Raw genomic sequence first — 22719 nt, 5'->3', positions numbered from 1 at the left:
GTACTGTTTTATCATAAATCATGTATCACATGAAATCAAATTTATCAGCTCTAAATATCTCAAACTATTTGTCTTTTATTAGTATTTGGTTGCTGAACATCAAAATGCATGAACAGCAGAAGGATTTTCTTTTAACATACAGACATGCAATAAAGAGTGTGGGTATAGTTTTTGTTTTTAATTTTAATTTAATTTAAAAAAATAGGCCAAAATTGTTTTTTCTTCTTTTTTTTTTCTCAGTTATAAATGGGTTTGAAGTACAATTCAGTCACATATTGGTGGGATTGTAGTTTGACCTACAGAAAAAATGATGCCATGGGGAAATAACTTTCTATGAGCTCAGCTATTGAGGTGGAATTATTTCACTTTCTTGTGATACTTTCCTAAGCGTCTTCATCACTGAGAAATGAAGATAACCAGATGGCGTGATTGCCCTTTGCTGCCTTCTTCAGCTTTCCATCAAAGTCAAGCTTTGGAAACAGTTTTCTTTAAACAATCATTAGCACCACTGTACTTCAAAGCATAAAACATTCCCCTGAACGCTGAAAATAAAAGCAAAGCAAGGTCCCTCAGCTAACTGGCACCCATTTCTGTCCACATGGAGGACACACCTGGTATCATTTTCAAAAATGCTGACCACCTGACAGCCTTCCTGGAAGATCTCAGTTCACCTGAGAATACAGCATGCAAGTCTTTAATGTCTCTAAGCGTAGATGGTGTTTAAGTTACTAGTTGACAGCAGGTTAATTTCATGTGGCCTGCAGTTCTGACATCCCAAGTAAGCTGCCAAGTCTCTCTCCAGCCCAGGTGCCCGTCTCTTCCATAAGAAGCCACTGAGTGCCCGCAGGGTGCAGACCAACAAACACATTCCTGCAGAGAGCCGCACGCTGCCCCAGCACGCCGTGTGCCCCTGGCTTTGACTTCCCGCTGGCCCCCAATGCCCAGCTCCTGTCCCAGGTCTCATGTCCCCAATGCCCCGGGTCTCACATCCCACCTGTCCGCCACCAGCATAGCATGGAGCTGCTAAAAGATGACTCTGCAAGACTTTTGCACTGATGTGGTGTATTTCAGACACAACTACAGCATAAACATTTCAAGATTGGGTTCGAGTGGACTACAGATCACAGCTTCTTGTTCCCATGTACAGTTTCAATACAGATCTCAGTGCGGTGCCTAAAGCAGTTCATACATCACTATCCTCGTGACACAGAAGCGAGAGGGTGCACTTTGTTTTATAAAAAAAAATAAATTATACATTGTGACCTACCACCGAGCTTTACATATAAAAAGGTAAAAATACAGTAGTTAGTGTGGCATTAACAAAAAAATCTAGCTAAAAAAATACTCTTACAGACTTTAAAAATAGGTTTGTCCAGTTATAGGTAAGGGCGTGTGTGTGTTTAGGAAGCAAAGTGCTCAGGCCAAGCAGGACAAAGGAGGAAAATCTGGAGGATCCCTGCTCCCCACAGGCTGTGCCAACTGCCCAGGCCTCCCTCCTCAGTGCCGTACGACAGCAGACTTCACGAAATCACACAAACTCTACATCCACTGGAGTGCAGCGGAGGGGCCCTGGACTCATTTCTGTGGTGCTAAACTCCGACCAAACACACGCAGATTAGACCTACACCACTGAAAGGCCATTAGCAAGGATTTTTATTTTTTTGGTATAAAAGTTACGATTGTCCAGCTGCATTTGAAAGCTGTGACACTACCACGTCTAACAGCTACACAATTTTACTACCGCTTTCTAACTAACAAACTCTCTGTGCCCAGACAGCAGAGCTTTAAATGCTAGCTGGCTGTGAGATAGAGCTGCTAACACTTCACCTGTACAAGACTTGGGCTGTACCAGAACATGTTCACAACGTGAAAAACAAATCCAGTGCTGTCTGTGGCAGACCTTAACAGTACAGCTGTGCTTCAAGAAACAGAGTAAGTGGCAAAGACAGGGTGCAAAGGGACAACAAGCAAGGGCTGGAAACAGCTTGTGGAAAGAGACCCAAATGTAACTGGACTGGTCACCTGAGCTCCTCATCCATTGCAGCACATTTTCTTGCCAAGTTGTGGCCAAAAAGCCCAAGACACACCATTTATATGGCTGTCTTTGACAAAGCATACCTAGAATTTCAGTTTAAAATTGAATTCGTTCAAGCTAACCCATTAACCACGGCTGAGTACCAGGTAAAGCATTATTTTATACTGTGAGACTTCCCTACCACTGAACTAAAGAAAACTAAAGAAGACATCCCCTTAGTTCCAGTGCTAAGAGGGCCTGAAGTCCCACACCTTAATTCCTGTTTCAAAAGCTTGTGGTTACAGGACCATTACTCACACATGCAGGTCCTCTGGTCGCTTCCTGTTAGACTAGATGGGTGAGATTGAAATGCGGTTCTGCTGTCCACATTTCCTTAGGATTAATCACTTTGAAATATAGTGTTGTGTGTTTTTTCCCCTCTTTTTTTTTTTTCTTTTGTTATTTTAAAAATGTTAAAATTTCTGCAAAATCTTTTATGGTGTACAATCACTTTTCAGTTTTTCATGTAAGTTTTCACTCTTTGACTACAGAGTGAAAAAGCATCCATCCCTGATCAGCACTGCATGCACACAGCAAAAGGGTACAAAGACAGTAAGCAGAGGCTGGAATACGCATTAGTAAGTCAGTGGGTGATAACTTTCTTCAGTTAAAAACAAACAAACAAACAACAAAAAAAAAACAACACTTTTTTGTTAAATATATTGTATAAAAAAATCAAGGAGCTGGCTTTTTCTAAATGGCTGCACCACACATGTGGCTGTATCCCTTCATTCTTTTCAACTCTCAAAGCCTCTAAGTGGTTGGCAGACCCACCAACAGCCCAACGTGAGATTAACACAGAAGTTTTGTTTATAAAACTCTTTAAATAAATACCAAAAAATAACCTTTTAGATTGCGGCTGGACTTATAGCCAATCAACAGAGTAGCAACGTTCAGATATCTGTTTTTCTCAATAGCATGCTGGCATTAATCAATATTTTATAACATCAGCTGCAGGTACTACTGTATCTATTTGTGTTTGATAATATCTAAGTGATGAGTAAGGCTGCATTACCTGGTAGCCAGTCATGGTACCACACAACACCTACAGTTTTAAAGCAAAACAGTGATGCAAAACTACAGGATGCTCAGACTCCAAACTACGTGCCTATTTAGATCACATCACTGTGGTGCCTAAGTCTCCTCAGGCTCCCTGTATAAACAATTGGAATAGCTAAATAAGCTACGTTGAGTTAAATGGAGCATTTTCCCAGATGTCACTGGGAAGAATTGGGTTTGCAGTCTCAAATCTACTAGAAATTGCAAATCCCCAATGTAACAGTAGATATTATTGAATTTTTAAGTATTAGGCCATTGGAAATTGAGGGAAGCCTTGCCTCTTTGAAATTTTCCTGTGTGTTTAAATACAACATCCCCCCTCGACCACCACCACCCCAGCCATGCTGACAGTAAACAGTTGGCTACTTGGAACCACTTAGGTTTTAGGGTAGGGGGACGCATTCACCACATGTGTTATTTACTTGTTATTTGCTGTATGTGATTGCTTGGGAGGAATCTAAGGATGGTATTTAGCACACAACGCTGTGAAACTGTAAACTTCTGTTATTTTACTTTTGGGAGAAATTCAAGCTAACAGTTCACAGAGCTCCTGAACCCAATGGGAAGAGTCAAATATCAAACATGCCTTAAAGAGAATGCTACTGCATTCTGTCTATTTACAAAACCAACACATGTAGCTGGCGAATGCCAGCTCAGCTGCTGAGCAAACAGATCAATAGCAAGTGCCAAGTTTCCCCACACAGTCCTGGCTTTGTGCAGGAAGCAGACTGTTGCAGCCATAGCTTCCCTTTTCCTGCAGGAACTTTTCTGGCAACTCTATTAATCCACACTCAGACATTTGATATGTGAATTGGGAATCTTCTACGTTTTAATACACAATAAGGCTCAGACTTAAAATATAAAAGTTAACACTCAACTGGAAGCAACAATGACAGGTGGACACTGGGGATCAGAAACATGCTGCCCGGTCCCAAACAGTAGCTCTGCTCTGGCTGGCAGCACTGAGTGCAGTGCATGCCTGGAGCACCTGCCATCAATTTCAGCTCTGGGTTCTCCAGGAAGTGGCTGCAAATCATTGTCTGCAGTGTGTCACTCCGCTATGTCAGTCCGAATTGCTCCCAATGGTTTCTGTGTTTCTCTATTAAGGCCTCTGGGGCTTTGAGGAGTGGCAGTTGGCCATGTAAATGCTAAGTGGTTTCTTCCTTAAAACTCTGAGTCAGCATCTTACAAACAAGTACAAAAACAGCAGTAAGAACTTCCAGGACATACCTTAGTCTGAAAGAAGCAGCCTAGTAGGACACCAGCTTACCTGCACAACCCACAGTGGTTTGGTCCAAATCTTTGTCCACACTGAGAGACGTGCAGGCAGCAGGTGCGCAGAAAGGAAGTTGTACGTACAAGTTTCAAATTAACTTTCACATTTAAAATTGTTTCTAAGAACCACATGTATATAAATATTTATAAACAGCAGCGCTACACAGAAAACAACCTCCAACCCCAGTCATACGTACAAACCTCTTCCTGAGAAGGAAGGATCCCAGTAGTTTCACCTGTGCTTCCCTGTTTGGAGGTATGGAATTCGTCATTAGGCTTCTACACTTCTCCTTCCTCTAACTCTGCATTGACATTTTCACAGGATACATTTCCAGTGTCCATGTGCTCTCACCTCTACACCTTCATGTGGGGATCCTGCTGCCTGGGACTCAAATGATCTCTTCAAACTGTGAATACTGTATCCTGTACTTCACCTGAGCACTGAAAGGTCTTCACCAGCACTGTGGAGCATGCTCTTGCAAGAACCCTGCTTTCCTAGTAGAAGCAGGTGTACTACTTTTGGGCATGTTTCAACTTTTTCTCCTATTTTCACCTTATTCTTTCTATTCTTTGTTCCATATACAACTGGATCAGGACTCAAGGTGGTAAGAACTGACCTGGTTGCGCTGTCATGCCATAACACGCCTGGTAAGCATCTCACAGCATCAGGAAACAACATCTAGGAACAATATGAATACAAATAAGAAAAGTCTTTTCCTTCCTAGTCCTGAATGGCAACAGAACTAACCTCAAAGCAGTTCCTGAAGTAAGCTGTACTCATACCTTCACTGCTTCAGCATTTAAAACAAACAAACAACCCCCCATATATCTATAGCCTAAATGCATGTACTTGGGTCACACAGAAAATAAAGTAACCAGTGTCAAAAAAATGTGGGACCTCTGCTGTAATCTGCTAATGCTAAAAGTTGTTTGGCAGGTTAATTTTCCTTTTCCTGCTTGCAATGAGCAGCTCAAATCCAGTCAAAGTAGTTGGTCACTGATGGACTAGATTTTCATTCCTTCCAGGTACTGTAACAAGAGGTGCAAAGATTATTAAGGTCTTTAAGGCCAAAAAGGAGCATATGTGTTGTTAAAACAAAGGAAAACCAGTGGGATTAATCACACAGAAGAAAATTACCTTGGCTGTATCAAATAGTCATCACTACTGTGAACTACCATATAAAGTATGGCCACAAGATGGCCCTACAAGTTCTCCTAATCTTCCCAATAATACTCTACAAAGGTCAGGGATGTGGTGTTCAAACACTATATAGCTAACATCACAGTGATCACTTGCCATTAACGCTTCAGAGGCAGCACAGGGTAAGAAAGACTAAATCTAGTGTGAGTGGAACACAAGTAGATTTTGTTCCGCATGTTCAGAACTAGCTCCAGTGTGGTATTCACTTCTCCTAAGGAGAACATCAGATTTTCATGTGGTTTTATATTCCGGTTCAAATTATAATTCCAGTTAGATTTCAATAAATGTGGAAGTCTCTTCCTGGATCCTAGCAAACCAGCTGGCTGCTTCTGTCCCATTCAGCAAGAGTTTGATCCCAAGCAAGGTTTTCAAAACAGCTGCTTGTAGAAGACTGGAGTTTTTACAAGATGGGAAGTGCAGAAACTCCTTCTTCTAGAGTTCAGTGGTGAGTAAACATTTTGTCCTTATTGTAGAATCCTCAGTGACGGGGCTAAAAGAGAAAAATGAGGCTCTGTGGATACATTCCTACAAAAAGATCTTCCATAAGGGATTTAAAAAGCAAAAGATATTGCTCGGAGCAAAACTAAGAGATGAGTATCATTCATAGAGTATTAATACCTGTTCCTTCATAATCTAACAAAACCAATGTATAAACCTTTCCAATGGACAACCAGAAGGGCAGACCAAACCAAGTTCCAGTAGTGCAGTAAGTAGCATCATTGCCATCCACATCCTGCCCACTGAAGCTTTCCCTTTGTTCAGGGATTCACTGAAAGACCTGGTTGTCACTGCTAACTGCAAGTATTGAAATGGAAGTAGCAAGAGCACACAGTTCCTCTCCACATGCATACTTCTGATGTGAAGGCTGGGAACTTACCTTGCAAGGACTTCAGATGTCTGCTGGGATGGTGGTAGTCCAGCTGATGGCAACAGAGCCTCTGTGCTGCCTTCCATTGCTTTCAGAGCTAAGGCAACATCATTTCCCAAAGGCCCATTGGAAATCAGTCCAGTCTGAATTGGGAAGAAAAACAGGAAACTAAAATAAAAACCTCCTAGCACAAGACATAATACAACAGAAAACTAAGATTCATTAAGTTCTAGGGTGGGCATCACTAAATGCAAGTGCTTCAAGAAACTTCATGACATTTACCTGTAGTAAACAAAGTAAAAGCGGAGTTTAAGTATTAACAGGATATCTGAGTATCAACCTGGATTGGTTTGCTTCAGCTTTGGGCTGCTGCATTACTGCATGGACTTTCAAATTAACACAAATTATTGTATTTTATTCAAGGTCCCGTTTTTTAATCATGACAAAAACTTTCTCTCTCTCTCTTTTTAAATTTGCCTCTTAAATGCTTCATATCAAATTGTTAAGGAATGGTTCAATAACTCACTGGCACTATCCACCTCGGTGTTATCGTGGGCTGGGGAGACACCTACAGAAAACAAATGAAAGCTCATTAGAAAAGGATAGAAGTAACAGAGAACATTCCTGAAATAATAATGCCCACCTAAAACAATATCAGATATTCGTAAATCACCAGTCAGAATCTGCTACCCTATAGAAGAGATCTTTGAACCATGCTAGTGATTAGCTATAGGTGAAGTGACTTCATACAAAAAGGTAATTCACATCCACGCAGCATATGGCTAACACCTGCTCACTCACAGAAACTCACTGAAAACAGTTTCAGCATAGAGCTCCCTTCAAAAAGGCAACTGAACCCATTATTATTTTCTGCTTTGAGGACACGGTTAACTGAAAGTACACTTCTGTGAACAGTTTATGGTCCTACTCCTTCCCTTTTGCTTCAGTGCCCACAGTATAGCTCATTTTTCCCCAGAGCATTTTTTTAAATTTATTTCAATATAAAAGCATTTATTTGTATTAAAAGCTTTGCATTAAAAAGTTATTTGCATTAATATATTTGTCAATTTTTTATATATATGCACATCTAAATATATTGTGTGTGTATGTATATAACGTGTGCATATATAGCTGCACAGCCATATACATATAAGGTACTCTATATATCTAGAAGTCTGATAAAGAAGGCTGGCACTTGCATCATACTAAAATAAGACTAAAGGCTGTTGTAACACAGATACAAGGTAACTCTTGAAAACAATTCAGGTTGCTTCACTTCCCTTACAAACTTATACAGCCTTACACCATCCACCCTAAAAGGCAGGTGACACGTGCAGTGACCCAGGTGAACCACCACTTCACTCCACTGCAGCAGGTCCAAGCCTGGTGGACAGATACTAAAGCCAGAACAGAGTTTATGAGTAAAAACCATTGTATGTGGGAGGGAAGAAGTTTGGTTTTGAAATACATTTACCCGAGGTGTGGCTTCTGTAAAGTCAATTAGATTCTCTGTCAGTGATGTTAAGGAAACGTCCTGGTCATCTGGAGTGCTCTATGGAATAAATCAGTTTTGAATTGAATTCCCCATAGTAAATAGATAGGTTTGCTGAATACTCTAGTGGCTTCCTACATTATGCACCGGTGTCCTTAATGAACACTGCCATTCACCAGGCCTGTTTTCTACAATCTTGTCATGTGATTTTTTTTTTTTTAAATGATATTTTATTTCACTTTTCCTCCATAATATGCTGAAAGTAATGTCAATGCCATGTAAGCTGTTAAACTGCCCTTTTTTCCTGTGCAAAGATGAAGTATTGCACCATTTGACAAAAAGGTCAGTGAGGTCTGCAAGGTGAGTATCTGAACTCAGAAGATGAAGGTGATTAATTGTTCAGTGGAATAAATTACATAATACTTGTTTAGAGAGATGACAGATAAAGGGTGTGTTGCTTTAGTTTTCCAGATTAACCCCTCCGCCTGCTGAACTAATAATAGGCAAGTCCAATTTGGGCTCACCTTTTGTTTTGGAAAGAGACAAATAAAAGCTGATCCCTGAGTGCTGCACAGATTGTCACGTGTGTTTCACAGAGTCCATTTATAGGAAAAAAAAAAAAAAAAAAAAAAAAAAAAAAGACTACCTTACCCTTAAGGCAACCAAAATACAGCAACTGAACATTTCAATTTAAACCTTTCCCTCCATGTTTTTTTTGACAGAAACTGCGTATGTCAGAATTTCATCCCTGCAGTCTCTTCCCCAGAACACCAAATTATTGGGATATAAATGGCTCCCCGAAAGAAAAAATGAAAAGTGAGAAACACGTCCAACCAGCTTACAAAAACAAGTGCCAGGCAAAGAATCTGACAGGAGTCATACATCCTTCAGAGCAATGTATACAGTTTCTGTCTCTGCTCCAGAAAGCAGTCTTTGGTATTCACCAGTGACTGGTATTCACTGTGTTGACAGGCATGCAGTAAGGTCTGTTGTGGCTGCCTGAGGGCATCAGTAGCTCAGAATGCAACACACAGAAACCTTCCAGGCTGACAGGTGGTGGTGATACCTTTGAAACAGCAGCCTCCTCATCTGGAGCCAGACTAGCCGGAATCAACAACTCTTCGTGGCTAGAGGCAGCACTATCCTCATTTGATGCGTTACTGGAAGGAGAAAACAATTCTCATCAGCAGATGTAGCCAGTGTCCTATAGACCTGACAGTATCAGTACCTTCAATCTTCAGCAGCTTTTTCAGTGCTTATTTCTAATTTGTCTACACAGGACCGAAGTCTTCCCTGCTATCCTCTTATCTCCCCACTTGGAGCCAGGGGATGTCAGGTATTTCAGTCATTTCAAAAGATGAGAGAGACAAGCTTACTGCTTGATAGCATGCTCACCCTGAGGCCTGGCCTACACTGATTAACTGTTGCAACACTACTTAAAGATGCATCTATAAACCTGTTTAGTTAGATATACCCTAACTGCTCAGCACTTTTCCTCATCTTTTCAAGCCTGTTTCATAATAAATTCTACATGGTTCTCATCCCAGCAAGATTTTTCTCATGAATCACTTACAGAATGAAGGTGTTTGAGGCAGGGGTTATTTTCAGGAGCTCTTTTGGATCTTGAAATATTGGACTGGTTGCTGGGGAGCTACTCGGTGTTTTGCCTGAGGGGATAATGTTCCTGGTGCAATAAAAAACAAAACCAAACAGAAAGGTACAAACTTTCACTGAAAGCTCTTCATTTGCTACAGCAGTTTTGAAATTGCTAGATGCACATGTTACTCAATATACTGCCTTGTGTTCTTTGAAGTCTGATACACGCTTATCTTCACAAAAGGTCAAGATATTACATAGTTATGACATGCAACACTTAGTTTTTCATTGCCTGAAATTCAGCTAAAACTAATGATCATATGAGATTCAGTAATTCACAGGAATCAGCTGCGACAGATTTCTGTACACAGATTTTTATCTCCATTGAAAAACAGCTACTGTAAACAGATAACTTCCCCACTCCTCACACTGAAGTTGTTTATGTCAGAAATAACTGCAGTGGTCAAGGCTGCCGGTGGAACAATGTTTACCAAACTGAAGTATGGGAGAAAAAAGTAAGATTATTTGGTTTACCTTGTACATGTCAAAGCTTTGCAAATATGGTTTTTGCTGGCTTTCATTTTAAAAACACTTCATGCTTACCAGGTTAAACTACACTATGACAAGGTAAAATGCAGTGATCACTGAGTTACTGCAAAATCGCATTGAACACTGAGACTCCAGAACTCCATGTTCTCAGTGCTGTACTTGGATAACTAGATTGCACTTTTCTTCCAAATCTATACAGTACCTGGCAGCAGCATCCTGAATAATGGAACTCTTGGTACCTGCCAGGTTGTCTTCTCTCACAGCCTAAGAGAAAAAAACAACAAAAATATGCATTTCTGATATCTGTTCCCATTTCTGATACCAGTTCAGAGATTCAGAAAAAAGCCAAGAGTCTCCCTCCCAGCATGAAACTGTGATGTTTACTTACTGCTCAAAGACTTAAAACATCAATTCAGTGTGAAAACTTCAGTGTAAATAATTCATTAATGTAGCCAAAAAAAAAAAAAAAGCCATTATTTACTACGAAATTTACTAGAACATGCTAGAAGCATAGCCTTATTCACTGAATTGTAGAATATTTTTTTATTAGAAGGGATCCTTTGGATGTTATCTGGTTCAAATTAAGGCCAAATGTAAAGGTCAATTAGTTTGTTCAAGGCCTTACCCAGCTACATTGTAAGTGTTAACAGGGACTGCAATTCCTCCCTGGGCAAGCCATTCCAGCACTGGACTACTGTGAAGAAAGGCTCTCTTACTCTGCCACTCTTTGGTCCTCAGCTCCTGGAGCACCCTTATTTGCAAAGCACCTTCTTCAATACCAGGCAATTGCAGAGTCAAACAGTGAAAAAGGGCATCTTCTGAACATTATTAACGGTACCCCCCTCACAACCAGTTCTAAAAAGAAAAAATATTTGAGAACATTTAGTCCTTATCACTAGAGTATTTACCTTGTGACCTGCTTCTGCCTGGGCCTTCAGGATATTGCTTTTCATATCTGCTGGAAGCCATGCTGCTGCTGCTACTGGGCTCTCAATTGCATTGTTAAGACATTTATCTGTCAGCTTTACCACTTCATCCTGGACATAAAAAAACCTTTGTTAGAAGCAGTTCCCACATGAAGATCCTGGACTGGAATTTATTAATAACAACAAGGCTCCAAGTGAGAGGAAAAGCAATGGTTATACCGAAATGAAAAACAATCTCCTCATTTCAAAACTTAGTTGGAAATTCAGAGCAAAACAAAGCAGGAAAAAGCACAATGCTTAAAAGTAGAGACGCCAAAAGCTGTGCTAAAAATACAGTGTGGAAGAACTGAGCAGCAGTGGACCCTCAAAACGTAGCAGCTTACTGATCTGAGATCAATACAGCAGCCATTGTATTATATTGTTATAGCCTAACTGTAAATTGATAATTCATTTTCAAAACCAAGTTGGGAAGATTTTTACCTTAAAATCTGCTTATAAATTAGGACAACGCTTTAATGTGCTATTAGCTCCCTCTCCCATCGCTAATTATATCAGAATAAATTGGCAGGCAGATACTTTAGGAGGACAATTAAAAACGAGATACCTTTTCAATAGAGAATATTGCATTATGTGAATTGCATTTCTTAATTATAAAATGTTAATTAAGCATTCCATCTACTAATTGCTATTTGATTAGTGACAGAAGTTAATTAACTGAGTGGAAACTAAACCTTGTGACCTTTCTTCTCAGGGTATGACTCAGCAGGGGGAGACAGAGCCCTGCTCTCCTCACCATATGCCACTCGCTGGCTGAGGCTGCTCCACCAGCAGCTCCTGCAGCATGCACTGCAGCAGGCACCAGCCTGCTGCTTGCATGAAATGCAATGTGCCCAGAAGGAATGAGTCCCATTGCATAGAGTGCAGGGCAGAAGTTAAAAATAGAAGGTGAAGGATACCTGTTCCTCACACAGATCTCTATCCACTTTTCACTTTTTTTTTTTTTTTCTGATTAAGTGGAAATAGAAAATAGAACGTCTAGATTCCAGTATTTAGGGAGGAGAAAAACATTTCCCCTTCTTGTCTCCCTCTAAACTACCTTTTGGGGCATCCAAATAGGAACTTAGGAGACTTACCTAAAGGAGAACACACTTAAAAACATTGGCTGCACTCAGCAGTGAATACAGAACTTTGCAAAATCTTGAAGAATCACTGTCAATGTAAAAAGGCACAAGGAACAACCACCTGTCTTACTGATGGCTACTGCTTGCAAATATTAAAAGATACACATTCGCATAATTCATGAGGACTAACAAAATTATTTATTGAGCATTTAAAGTGTTGTTCATTTTACAGAAACTGCTGGAATTGCCAGAAGCCTGGAATAATTAAAACTGAATTATTAGGATCCGTACGGTCAAGGTACCCAACTGTGATAAATCCTTACACTGGACAGAATTTCTAAGGCACTGTTCCAGTACCAATGAAATAGTAAATTTGATTGTTTTAACTGAGAACATCAGCATACGGATGCTTTAAGCACCATTTTGTGGTTCCTCTCACTTTCCTCCATCTGAACAACCAATTTAATTGGGCGATGCTAGTCTATTAGCAATTACATTCCCAACTTTTGAAAAGGTTAGTATTATTAAGAGCTATTTTAATGTACTCAAAAATGTAAGTTCCACATCACCACAGCAATATCTCCATCAATACTAAAGATACATTTTTTTCAGTCATTTCAGTTTTGTGCTTAAAAAAGGCAATGGTGTTTTGCCATTTCACAGAAAGAGCTTGAAGCTAGAAGGAAAAGCATTTGACACGATAAGATGGCCTCAAGAGGTCTGATTTACAAGACATTGAGTTATCCACGTAGAACAGTAAAGCTGCTAGAGCTTGTCAATATCCTAGCTCATTATGAATTTCTATTGTTTCCATGTACTAGGCAAACTATATTTGTACTTTAGCTTCATGTTTTGACTGCAGGATAAGTCCACTTCAGAAACTGATGAAAGCAGAGAGCTCAGTGTATTTAAGGACTTTTTGTTCCCTTTTGTCAGATCTGGTCACTGTACTAGGGAAAGCTTGGAAACAACAAAGTTGTATTCTTCCATCCAGCAGATTTTGGCAGAGAGCAGCTGTGAAGAATGAAGCCATTCATTCCACACTTCCCAGTTCTCATTCTAGAAAGATTTCTCCCTCTCTAAAAGGGCACGGATACAGTATAAATATTTCCTTACCAAATAAATCAGTCAGGAGTGTCTGCAAGTATAGAATTATATAAAGATGATGCTGGCAAGCCATCTTTGACCCCTGACAAAAAGTTCAAGATTTTTAATGAACAGAGCTGGAGTGAGCAGTTCATTGGCATTTGATTGCGTCACGAAATTCAAGACGCAGCTCTGCTTTCAGAAGCAGAGAACTAATGCTTTCCCTTTGATGCACTTCACCAACCCTTTTGTGCACTGCAACTGTTTCTACATAGGTCGGTATCTTATGCACTGGTAAAACTTAAGGGAGATGAACAATGCTGAAATTTCTAATTATGCACTGCCAGACAGAACACTTAACACTGCATTCATCTGAAGTAACAGCAAACTCCAGGATCTAAGCACACTGCAAGGTTTTAGTTGGTGCATTCCAGCCAACTGTGATGCATTGTCCCATTTTTTCCAGGCAGAAGATGCCATAAACACCTCTTTTTATGAGTAGGTTAACAGTGGAACTAGGTGCAGGACAGCCAATATACACATTATGTAAAAAAAAAAAAAAAAAAAGAATAATAATAAAAACACAACAAACAAAACCCATGTATGGAAATTAAAAAATACATGTATAAATTAAGCAGACTTCAAAGTCAGGGAAATAAGGCATTTTCAGTAGTTGTTCTTAGGTCACTCTTTCAGGACACACTTCCAAACCATTAGCCTTTATCTCTAGTCGCAGCTGGGAGATGCTCATTTGGCACTACAATAACCTACTTGCCTTTGCAGTTTGAAGCACACAGAGACAGTCTCTAATCTGCCTACCTTTTTAAACAAATGCTCTCAAGTCACCTCTTGATAAATTACATCATAGGCTGAAAAGCTGTTAAATCTCTTCTACCTGAAGAAAATCACTTATATGCCCTTTTAAATTTTCATAAAACAATTTAAACTTCCTTCCTGAAAGCTGCAAAGTCTTTGTTCTCCAAAGAAAGAATCAAATTGCATACTGTTCATCCATACACCTCCTATTTCTCACAGTTAAGCAGATGTTCTTGCTCTCTCATCAGGGTCTTATCACCCCAGCATCTGTAACCTTTATTATCCAAAGTTATTCGGCACCTCACATGGCAGCTGGATAACTGTGAATGTGCTGGATTGGCATCTGCTTGTTAGATTAGCTTGTTACAGGAATCTTATCTCGCTTACTATATTGCAGCTATGATTTAAAAAGCACTAATACAATTCTGCTCCATTCTCTCCGTTTAACCTCCTAGATGTTTTTGTTTTTTTTCTCTCAGTTTGAACTCAAATGGAGCTCAACAGGAGAAAATATTCTGCAATAAGCGGTATTTTCTGCTGTAGTTTATGCAGAGGCAGTGTTTTGGCATAACAGGACCTACGGGCTACTGACTAATCTTCTTAGAGACTCTGTAATCTTTGTAATGCAGTCACCAAGCAGAAAGGTACACAAGGCACCCCTGACATCACTCCTTAAAGGGGACTTGAGCACAACAGCCTGCAGCAAAAAGTACACCAAAACACTAGCCTTTTCTTACATAAGGGGGGCAAGCAAGTGCCTAGGAACAGGCTTACCCCAGCACACACTGCTAGAAAACCCTCTCAGAACCTGTTTTATTTTATCATTGCTGGAATAAGTCATACCAACTTCACCAAAAGGCAGATGAATCCTCAGGCCTCCCCCAAACAGTAGGGTAGTGCAAACAGACTTAGTATTGCAGATTGCTTTACTCTCTCTGCTTGTTCAAAATGCAATAAAGCATCTAAAGTTTTAATGTGGGAGAAGCAGATTAAGTTGTCTTTTTTTTTTTTTTTTTCTTCTTTTTAACACATGATTTATTCACAGTCAAGCCTGGAGGGAAAACTAAATCACAGTTTTTTTAAATCCAGAATCTGATCTGTTCAATTTAAGTACTTTTCAATATGCTAGAGTTTTAGAAACCATAGTTGCATGCCCTGGCTTTACTGCAAAGCATGTCCTGTGTGGGTCCAGTTGTTTGACAACCAGTGAATTTATCAAAATTCTCTGCTGCTGTAAAGGAGGACCCTGTGTTCTCCGACCTTTCTGGTTAACATTACTCATTTTCATTACAGCTCTTGCATTTCTTTGACACCCTCTCCTTCATGAGTCTATTTCATTCACAACTTTAGAAGAAAAAGTGAGGAGAAGGTACTAACAAAATAGTTCAAAAACAAAAAAGGTTAAAAAATAGTTTATACATTGTCACTTCATAGATTACATTGGTTCATTAAAACATCCAACAATTACTGTAGGCGACAGAGGAACGAGGGTAGCCAGGGAAGGAAAATCAAAGAGAAGTAAGGTTAGAAGCCCCTCTCCCTGGGCACTGAACCACTAACGTGGTTCAGATGGTTCAGGGCACTGAACCATCACTCCTCTCTGTGTAAACACACATCACAACCTCCCCTAACACCTCCTGAGAGCTGGTAAGAACCAGTTACTTAACAGAAAGGACTGACCAGCAGCAAACTTGCCTCAAAACAAAACATCAAAACAAAGTTCTGGAAAGGTTATGGAATGCAACTGAAAAACATTACAAAAAACGCTCACCCCTTTAAAACAAGAGGATGAATGATACAACATTGTACAGTTAGTAACCTACAAGAAAAGAAAAAAAAAAAAACACAAAACAACAGAGAAACATTTCAAGTGTTCACACTTTTTGCTCACACAGATTTTAAAAAATTCCACCAGGCTGCAGTCTGCATGTGTGTGTTCACTTCTGCCTCATCATCTTTATCTCACTGCCCTATCATGCAGAGGTTTATATACAACAAAACATTTGTATTTGCTTTATTCCCCAATATTACTCATGTTCTTAAAAATCTTGCAAAAAGACCAATTTAAGCACAAGACTTTTCAGAATTATCTGGAAAAAAATAAGTGACTCTGCCACGAAGGGTGCCCAAGTACCTGCAAGTTTATGTTTATGTTGGGACGTTCAGCTGGCACAGGGCTGCTGCACTCTGCCTCCAGTTGTTTCAGTTTTAGCAATGCATCTTCAAATGCTGAAAAAGACAGACAACAACTTCTTGCGTTATTCCTGAATGATAATCCTAAGGTTTCTGAAGTTGTGGTGAAAAAAAAATTAAAAAAAAAAAAAAAGCAAACTGCTTGCTCAATCTTCAATTTAATTTTCATTTCTACGGTCTATACGTATTCAACTAGAACACTACCCTCCTGCATGTTCATTTATCCAGCCATCTTTACAGTGAATGAGCAAGCAGCACGAGGTAATTGCTCAGATGGCAGCACATTACTATATTTGTGGCTACTCAGACCCCACAGAGAACTGTGACTTTTCCCTTGTACCTCTGTTCTTGGAAATAAGATGCTTCCAACTGAAACAGGCCACAGCTGACCAACTTTGTCATCCCAACCTACGTAACCTAACGTTATGTCTTAAAGATGTCTTACGCAATTCTTGAAAAGTTTGTGGCAAAAAAACTGTAATTTACTAAAATCAAAACAAGGCAGCTCTTGAAAGCAGTGTTAAGGACAGTTCAGCAGATACAATGGCAGCAACATTAGAAAGCTCAGAGGGAAGTCTGATTCTGAAACAGGCTCTCCTTGCAAACAAGTCATTAGCATTTTGTTACAGAACTCCTGCATGCACTGCTTCATACACTAGAGAAGCTGCATTCCACTGGCAAGCAAATTTGTCCCTGTGCATGCATCTAAGGGACCTCTCTAAAACAGTTTTGGATTTTTGTATGGAAACAGCCTCATAACCATATAATCAGGTAACTTTGACCCCACGCACCACAATAACAGGAAAAAAATCTGTAAGGTTGCTTACGGTCAGAGTCTGTTTTTTCATTAGAAGTTTCCTTTGTCCCAGGATGAGGGCAACTAACAAATTCTTCTGACTCTCTCGTTGCCAAGCCAACAATGGGATGGCCTACAGCATCATCAACACAAGTTTCTGGCAGATCCGTACTGTCTAGTAAATCAACAAGAGGTACACTGCAAAGGCAGAAAGATGGGCAGAGATAGGCAGAATTCTGTTACCATTCTTTCTGTAACATGAAAAAGCTTTAACCACATGCAATCTCTTTTTTCAAGTTGTTTTCTGGTAACCAGAAACATTCTGGAAAAACTCTTCCAGAAAACTGTTCCAAGCTTTCGGTGAGCTTACAAGGAAAAAAAAAAAAGCAAACACTTTACATCTCTAGAAGAATTGACCTCACAGCAGAACAGGTGTACTTTGTCTATTGCTCACATAGCAACGGAAGAAGTGAAGAAAAAGGGAGGGGAGTTTCTGTGGAAACCTTTCCGGGATTTATAAACACAGCAATTAGATTGTGAGAAAGGGAATCTTCAGGCAGTCTTGGTGAGATCTACCCAGTGTATACTCGAGCTCTTTCTGAAGGCAAAGATGCACTGTGGCACGTTATTGCTAATTCTCATACTGCAAGCTGACTCCAATTGTTTTAAGAAACAGGCAAGTTATCAGCTAGTAAATGTGCTTTTTGGAACAAATACTTCAGGTGTTGTTGTTTTTTGTTTTGTTTTGTTTTTTAGCAGACTCAAGGTACATTTCTGCATTTTTACTTGAGAAAAAAAGGCATGGAGGAGGGAAGTTGATACTCTTCACGAAAAGTTATTAACTTGTGCAGCACTTCATGCAACAGTTGGACAAAGGATAGAAAGGTCCATGGCAAAGGGCTGCATCAATGCCATGTTATGGTTACACATATCTATAACTAGTTTCAGTTTTGCTAACTTGGGCAAAGATGTGAACGAAAACTTAGCAGTCACAGTATTTTGGGTGAACCAAAGCATGTACTCCATACTCTGTTAGGATCACTTGCCTTCACCTCCTTTGCTTTCTAATGGGAATGTCTCCTTTTGTCTTACCATCTGTATTTACAATAAAAATAGCACACCCAAACCAAACCAAAAAAAAAAAGTAAAGAAACAAAAGTTGCATTATGATGCTTTTGTTGTGCAAACAGCCAGGAATCTCATCCATCTCTTGGAAGCTGAGGAAAGCTATGTTAACAGCAAACTATCAAATACAGACACAACAGCTGCAGCAGAATATAATGGTTAACCAGACAACCTGTGTATACAACCACAGTTTGATTGCCACCCCTTTCGACCAAGGATCACGTTTACATACAACGTGGTTGAAATACTGACTTAAGAAGAAAATTGCTCTTGTATTGCTTTTGACAGTTCTGTCCCAAAGATGGGAACAATGAAACCAAGCAAGTACCCACCCCAGCAGAACTTACCCTTATGCACGGACAGAGACACCTCCTACTTTAGTGTTTAGACCAGCTTCTCACTAATGGGTTAATGCCCCTTTTCTCCCTCCAGCCCCTGGAATTTGGAAGCAGTCCAATGTTGTCACTAGAGGCTCCAGGAAGAAAACCTCCCTTCAGCTCAAGCACCCAAAAGAATCCCAGTTAAATCTAACTTTAAATATATACCTCTGCAACAGATCACGCGATGCCACTGTTTAAGTGCTAATAATGTGTGAATCGTCTTAAGACAATTAATTGTTTTGAGGTAAACTGAGGTCACTTGCTCAATTCTCTAAGCATTGGAATGAGAAGCTGCTAGCAAAGCAAATAATAGGAGAATTTCAATCTCCTGTATAGCCTCTGTGTGCACTACTAATGGGAAGTAGCAAGCAGCAGCCTTGCAAGGAATACAGGGAATTTCAATTATCAGAATTGAGTAATGGGCAGGAATAGACGCTCTTCCAATTAAGGCAGCAAAGGGAGACCGAATCCTGCATCTTCATATCAGAGAGGGTAACTACTATCCATGGAAGGGAAAATGTTTTCTAACCTTCACAAGGCTAACATTTTTCTTCCCGTTTTCTGACAGATTTCTGTAAATAGTCACCCAAATGTTCAATATGACAACCATCATCACCAGATGTTCCGAGTTTGCCTGCAGCACACTTGCAGGTGCTGAGGCCATGACGTGCTGAAAGAACTCTGTACATATAAGCCCCTATAAACTCCATCTAAGGGAGCTGATGTAGCATCAGTATCACTTCTTCATGATGTAATCTTCTCATCCTTTTCTGAGTATTGCAGCACAATGGAGAGAAATTGAGTAAAAAAATTAAATGAATCTTCATTGGAAAATAGCTGGAATAATTACACTATCTTTTTTCCACCGTAATGACAACTGCAGTAAAATTTACTAGACAGATGTAAGAACTGATTCAAAAACTTGCCTACTAGAGATACAGGCAGTCTTGAAAACAGATGACATATTCAAATGGAAAGCTCAGTAAGTTCTGAGCTGCTCCAAAAGTAGAATATTTGTATTAAGGCAATAGAAGTTTGTAGAGAAACTTACTGCCATTTGTGCTGTGTGATGGAGGACTGGCTGAGGTAGCAAGGGCAGGACATGGGGGAGCCACTGCAGCTTCATCACTGCATCACAGTGAGGCCTCATGGAAACTGAATGAACTTTAGGCAGACTAGAGAGAAGCCTTCCAAAGCCAAGATTCAAAAAGGAGCCGGTCCTGTTTTACCTGCTGAAATAGCTACTCGGCCACCCTGAGATAGGCAATCACAAAAGGCAAGTCATACTATGGACACCCTCAGCCACTGGAATTTGCAGACACAAAGGATGAGTTCAAAGAGCAATAAACTGTTTGAGGCCCCCCAGATTCTTCATCCTCTTCAGAGGATCAGCAGGAAATGGCCAGACTATGTAAGTAAGCACAAGATACTATTTTTATCACTTCACAGAATTTCTGACTTGTCTTACGGAATACTAATAAAACAGTCATGCCAGTTATGAGGGAAATAGTAAAAGGCTTACCACATAAAGTACAACTTCTACGGTAGTAAGTATGCAGTACTCAAGAGTGAAATATAGCTTTCAACATATCCCTATTTGCTCACACACTAAAGGATATTTGAACTTTGCATAGTAACAAGTGCCAGGCATGATTGTCTTCAGAATCGATGTCTACCAGGTATTTCAGGAAACATTCAATGAGAAAAACTGATAAAAGATACCAGCAGTTTAAGCCATACAAACAGTTATGAACATAGGAATTTTCTTTCCCTTATCAAAAATGCAGAATATTCAGGGGAAAAAAATAATTTACCTTTTGTAGTGAGGAAAACAGAAGGAAAAATCCTAGGGATGTGTGATTCAGATGTCAGTCAAACAGGGTTATAAAATCTAAGATTTTCATGTTCTCCCATTTGTTTGAAGAATGACAAGATCAGGAATCCTCTTAAATAATAGAAGAAGAGTCCTACCTGTTCGTGTATCATTCTGTGGGATTTTGGAATATATAGATATCCTAATATACGTGAGCCAATAACTACAGGAAATAGGAAAAAACACCCTTATAAAAAGTTGCTGGCTGCAGAAGCCTTATAGGTACTAAGCAGAGATCTGTCATCACTACACTGTTTAGAAATACACCTGTACACTTCCTGAATGCTATTCCTAGTGCACATGACCTGTCCTTTTAAAAAGGCAGCTAAATATTGTAGGCATCAGTATGTGCTAGTTTGGTACAACTTCTCATTTTGCTGCTGAGAGCTGTCACTGTAGTAGAAACCAGGATAGTTCTTCCAAAGGCAATGAAGTTACCCTGAAACAAGTCCAGTAAAGAGCAAAATTGATTCTCGTAGTGTATGGAAGATTCAAAGGCAGATGGGAAAAGCATGCAACTTATATATATAATAAGTTGGATATGAAGGATATATGCCATCTGTGGTAGCTATGCTCTAATTAACCAATTCTTCTCTGATAGCTGAGGAGTCATCCAGGACCTGCAGTGGCCTCACCATTATGTTCACATTAAGCACACCTGAACACAGAACTCTGCAGTAGAACAGCAACCTGATTTTTTGCACATTTGATTACTGCAAATTAAAAGTAGCTAATTTCAGAAGACATATGAAAACACAGTGTTCAATGGTAAAGACAGTCCTTCATGTTATTAAAGGCCTACAAGTGTACTGATGAGCCACCAAGCTGGAGTCTTCACCTTTGACTTAACAATTAACCTCATGAATCATATGGCAGGATTGGTGTGTGTCATGAAATAGTTCTGTTTCATTTTGTCTGGAGCACAGCAGCAAGAATGAAAGAAAAATTTCTAGAGAGCAAATAAGACGTTCCCTAGGAGGGGGACCCTCCTCCAAAATATCACTCTTTGCCTTTTCAGGAGTTCTGATAATTTTATTCTTAAAAAAATTAAAATATTCTATCCCATTCCATTACTAAACAATATTTTTAGATAAGGACTTGTTTAAAAAATTATTTTTCAGATCAACCACCTACCTTAGATATTTTTAAATAATCATGGTACAAAAGGAGGGGCAGTTACATCCTCTATTCTTTTAAGATTTTTGAAACCACATTAAGATCCACTGATTGCACATGCAGTTTTGTTATCAACGTGACTTCCTGCATGGCTCCCAGAGAGAAAAGCAGCTAAAAACCTTACAATCATTCAGAAAAATCTTAGAATAATTAAAAAGTAATAGATACTCTATTTAAAGTAATTGTGACGGGTAACTTGTCTACATGTTATTTTGTCTTTAAAGACTAAATACCAACAGCATAATATGCAGAGCCTTTGTAACATAAGCTTTTTTTCCCCCCTAGTCATCTCCGGGTCCGTTGTCCTTATCTTTTGAGACAGCTCAAAATGCAATTTTCCAGCCTCTGCTACAAAGCAGCCTCAAGCTCCTGAGAGGCCCGCGTGTCTCACAGGCTGGTCATGGTGGTTTGGACAGCATAGGTGACAGCACCGCTACGAACTCCTGCATTCTTCACATTGCGCTCATGAACAAAAGCAGAGTACTGTCCGTCTGCAGCGGGGGTCCTCGGCGGGGCCCGTGCCTTCCACAGGCTTCCACCACGTTGGCAGAGGTCGGCAGCATCAAGGGGCCTGGATTATTGGGGAGTGGGAGGGGGCACAATTAGTAATTAGGTGGGGATGAGAGAGTGGGGGAACAGCAAAGCAAAAATAAAGACAGCATGAGAGATGGGAGAAGACAAGGAAAAGTGACATTGCTGGCAGGTATCTGAGGACAGAGGCATGTGAATATATATGTACTGTAAAGCAGTATCAAATAAACCCCTTTACTGCTCTGTATCATGCATATTCTTCTGAAATTAGAAGTTAAGCTGTCTCACACTTACACTGTCTACACTTACAGAAATGAAAAGCATTCCGTATTGCAAAGCACTTTGCAAAACTGAGCAAGACCCATGCGTTGCAGATGGAAGAAAACAGCGAGGTGGAGGGACAGACCTCCCAGGCATACAGTGCACTGCAGTTTCAGGATGCTGAGAGGGTTTTTAAGCAGCAGCTCTACCTGCATGATTGGAACAAGCATCTATAAGCAACGCTAATTTTTCAAAGTCATTGGAAAACATAGATTTTAATGCGAGTTGTTTTTTGTTTGTTTGTTTTTAAAGAATGAAATA

The 22719-nt window shown here is 39.9% G+C and overlaps 1 protein-coding gene across 3 annotated transcripts in view; it reads right to left on the bottom strand.

Annotated features, from left to right (window-relative positions):
• Positions 1–1045: 1045 nt before the first annotated feature.
• The window catches only part of EPB41L5 (erythrocyte membrane protein band 4.1 like 5), a 53952-nt gene continuing 32278 nt past the window's right edge, over positions 1046–22719 (bottom strand). For 2 of the 3 annotated variants that reach the window (XM_027461735.3, XM_072040756.1), the window contains exons 16-25: positions 17084–17250; positions 16198–16292; positions 11023–11151; positions 10317–10378; positions 9543–9653; positions 9036–9129; positions 7952–8029; positions 7004–7045; positions 6487–6620; positions 1046–6099 (exon numbers count right to left, since the gene is read on the bottom strand). In XM_027461735.3, the coding sequence (XP_027317536.3) occupies positions 6042–6099; positions 6487–6620; positions 7004–7045; positions 7952–8029; positions 9036–9129; positions 9543–9653; positions 10317–10378; positions 11023–11151; positions 16198–16292; positions 17084–17250 (970 nt within the window). In that variant the 3' untranslated portion in view covers positions 1046–6041. The remainder of the gene's footprint in view (positions 6100–6486; positions 6621–7003; positions 7046–7951; positions 8030–9035; positions 9130–9542; positions 9654–10316; positions 10379–11022; positions 11152–16197; positions 16293–17083; positions 17251–22719) is intronic. The other variant, XM_072040755.1, reaches the window with a different exon arrangement.

This window comes from Anas platyrhynchos, chromosome 7 (genome assembly GCF_047663525.1).
Source record: "Anas platyrhynchos isolate ZD024472 breed Pekin duck chromosome 7, IASCAAS_PekinDuck_T2T, whole genome shotgun sequence".
Lineage (NCBI taxonomy): Eukaryota > Metazoa > Chordata > Aves > Anseriformes > Anatidae > Anas > Anas platyrhynchos.
The sequence above is the reverse complement of the archived record's forward strand: the minus strand, read 5'-3'. Positions and strand labels throughout refer to the sequence as shown.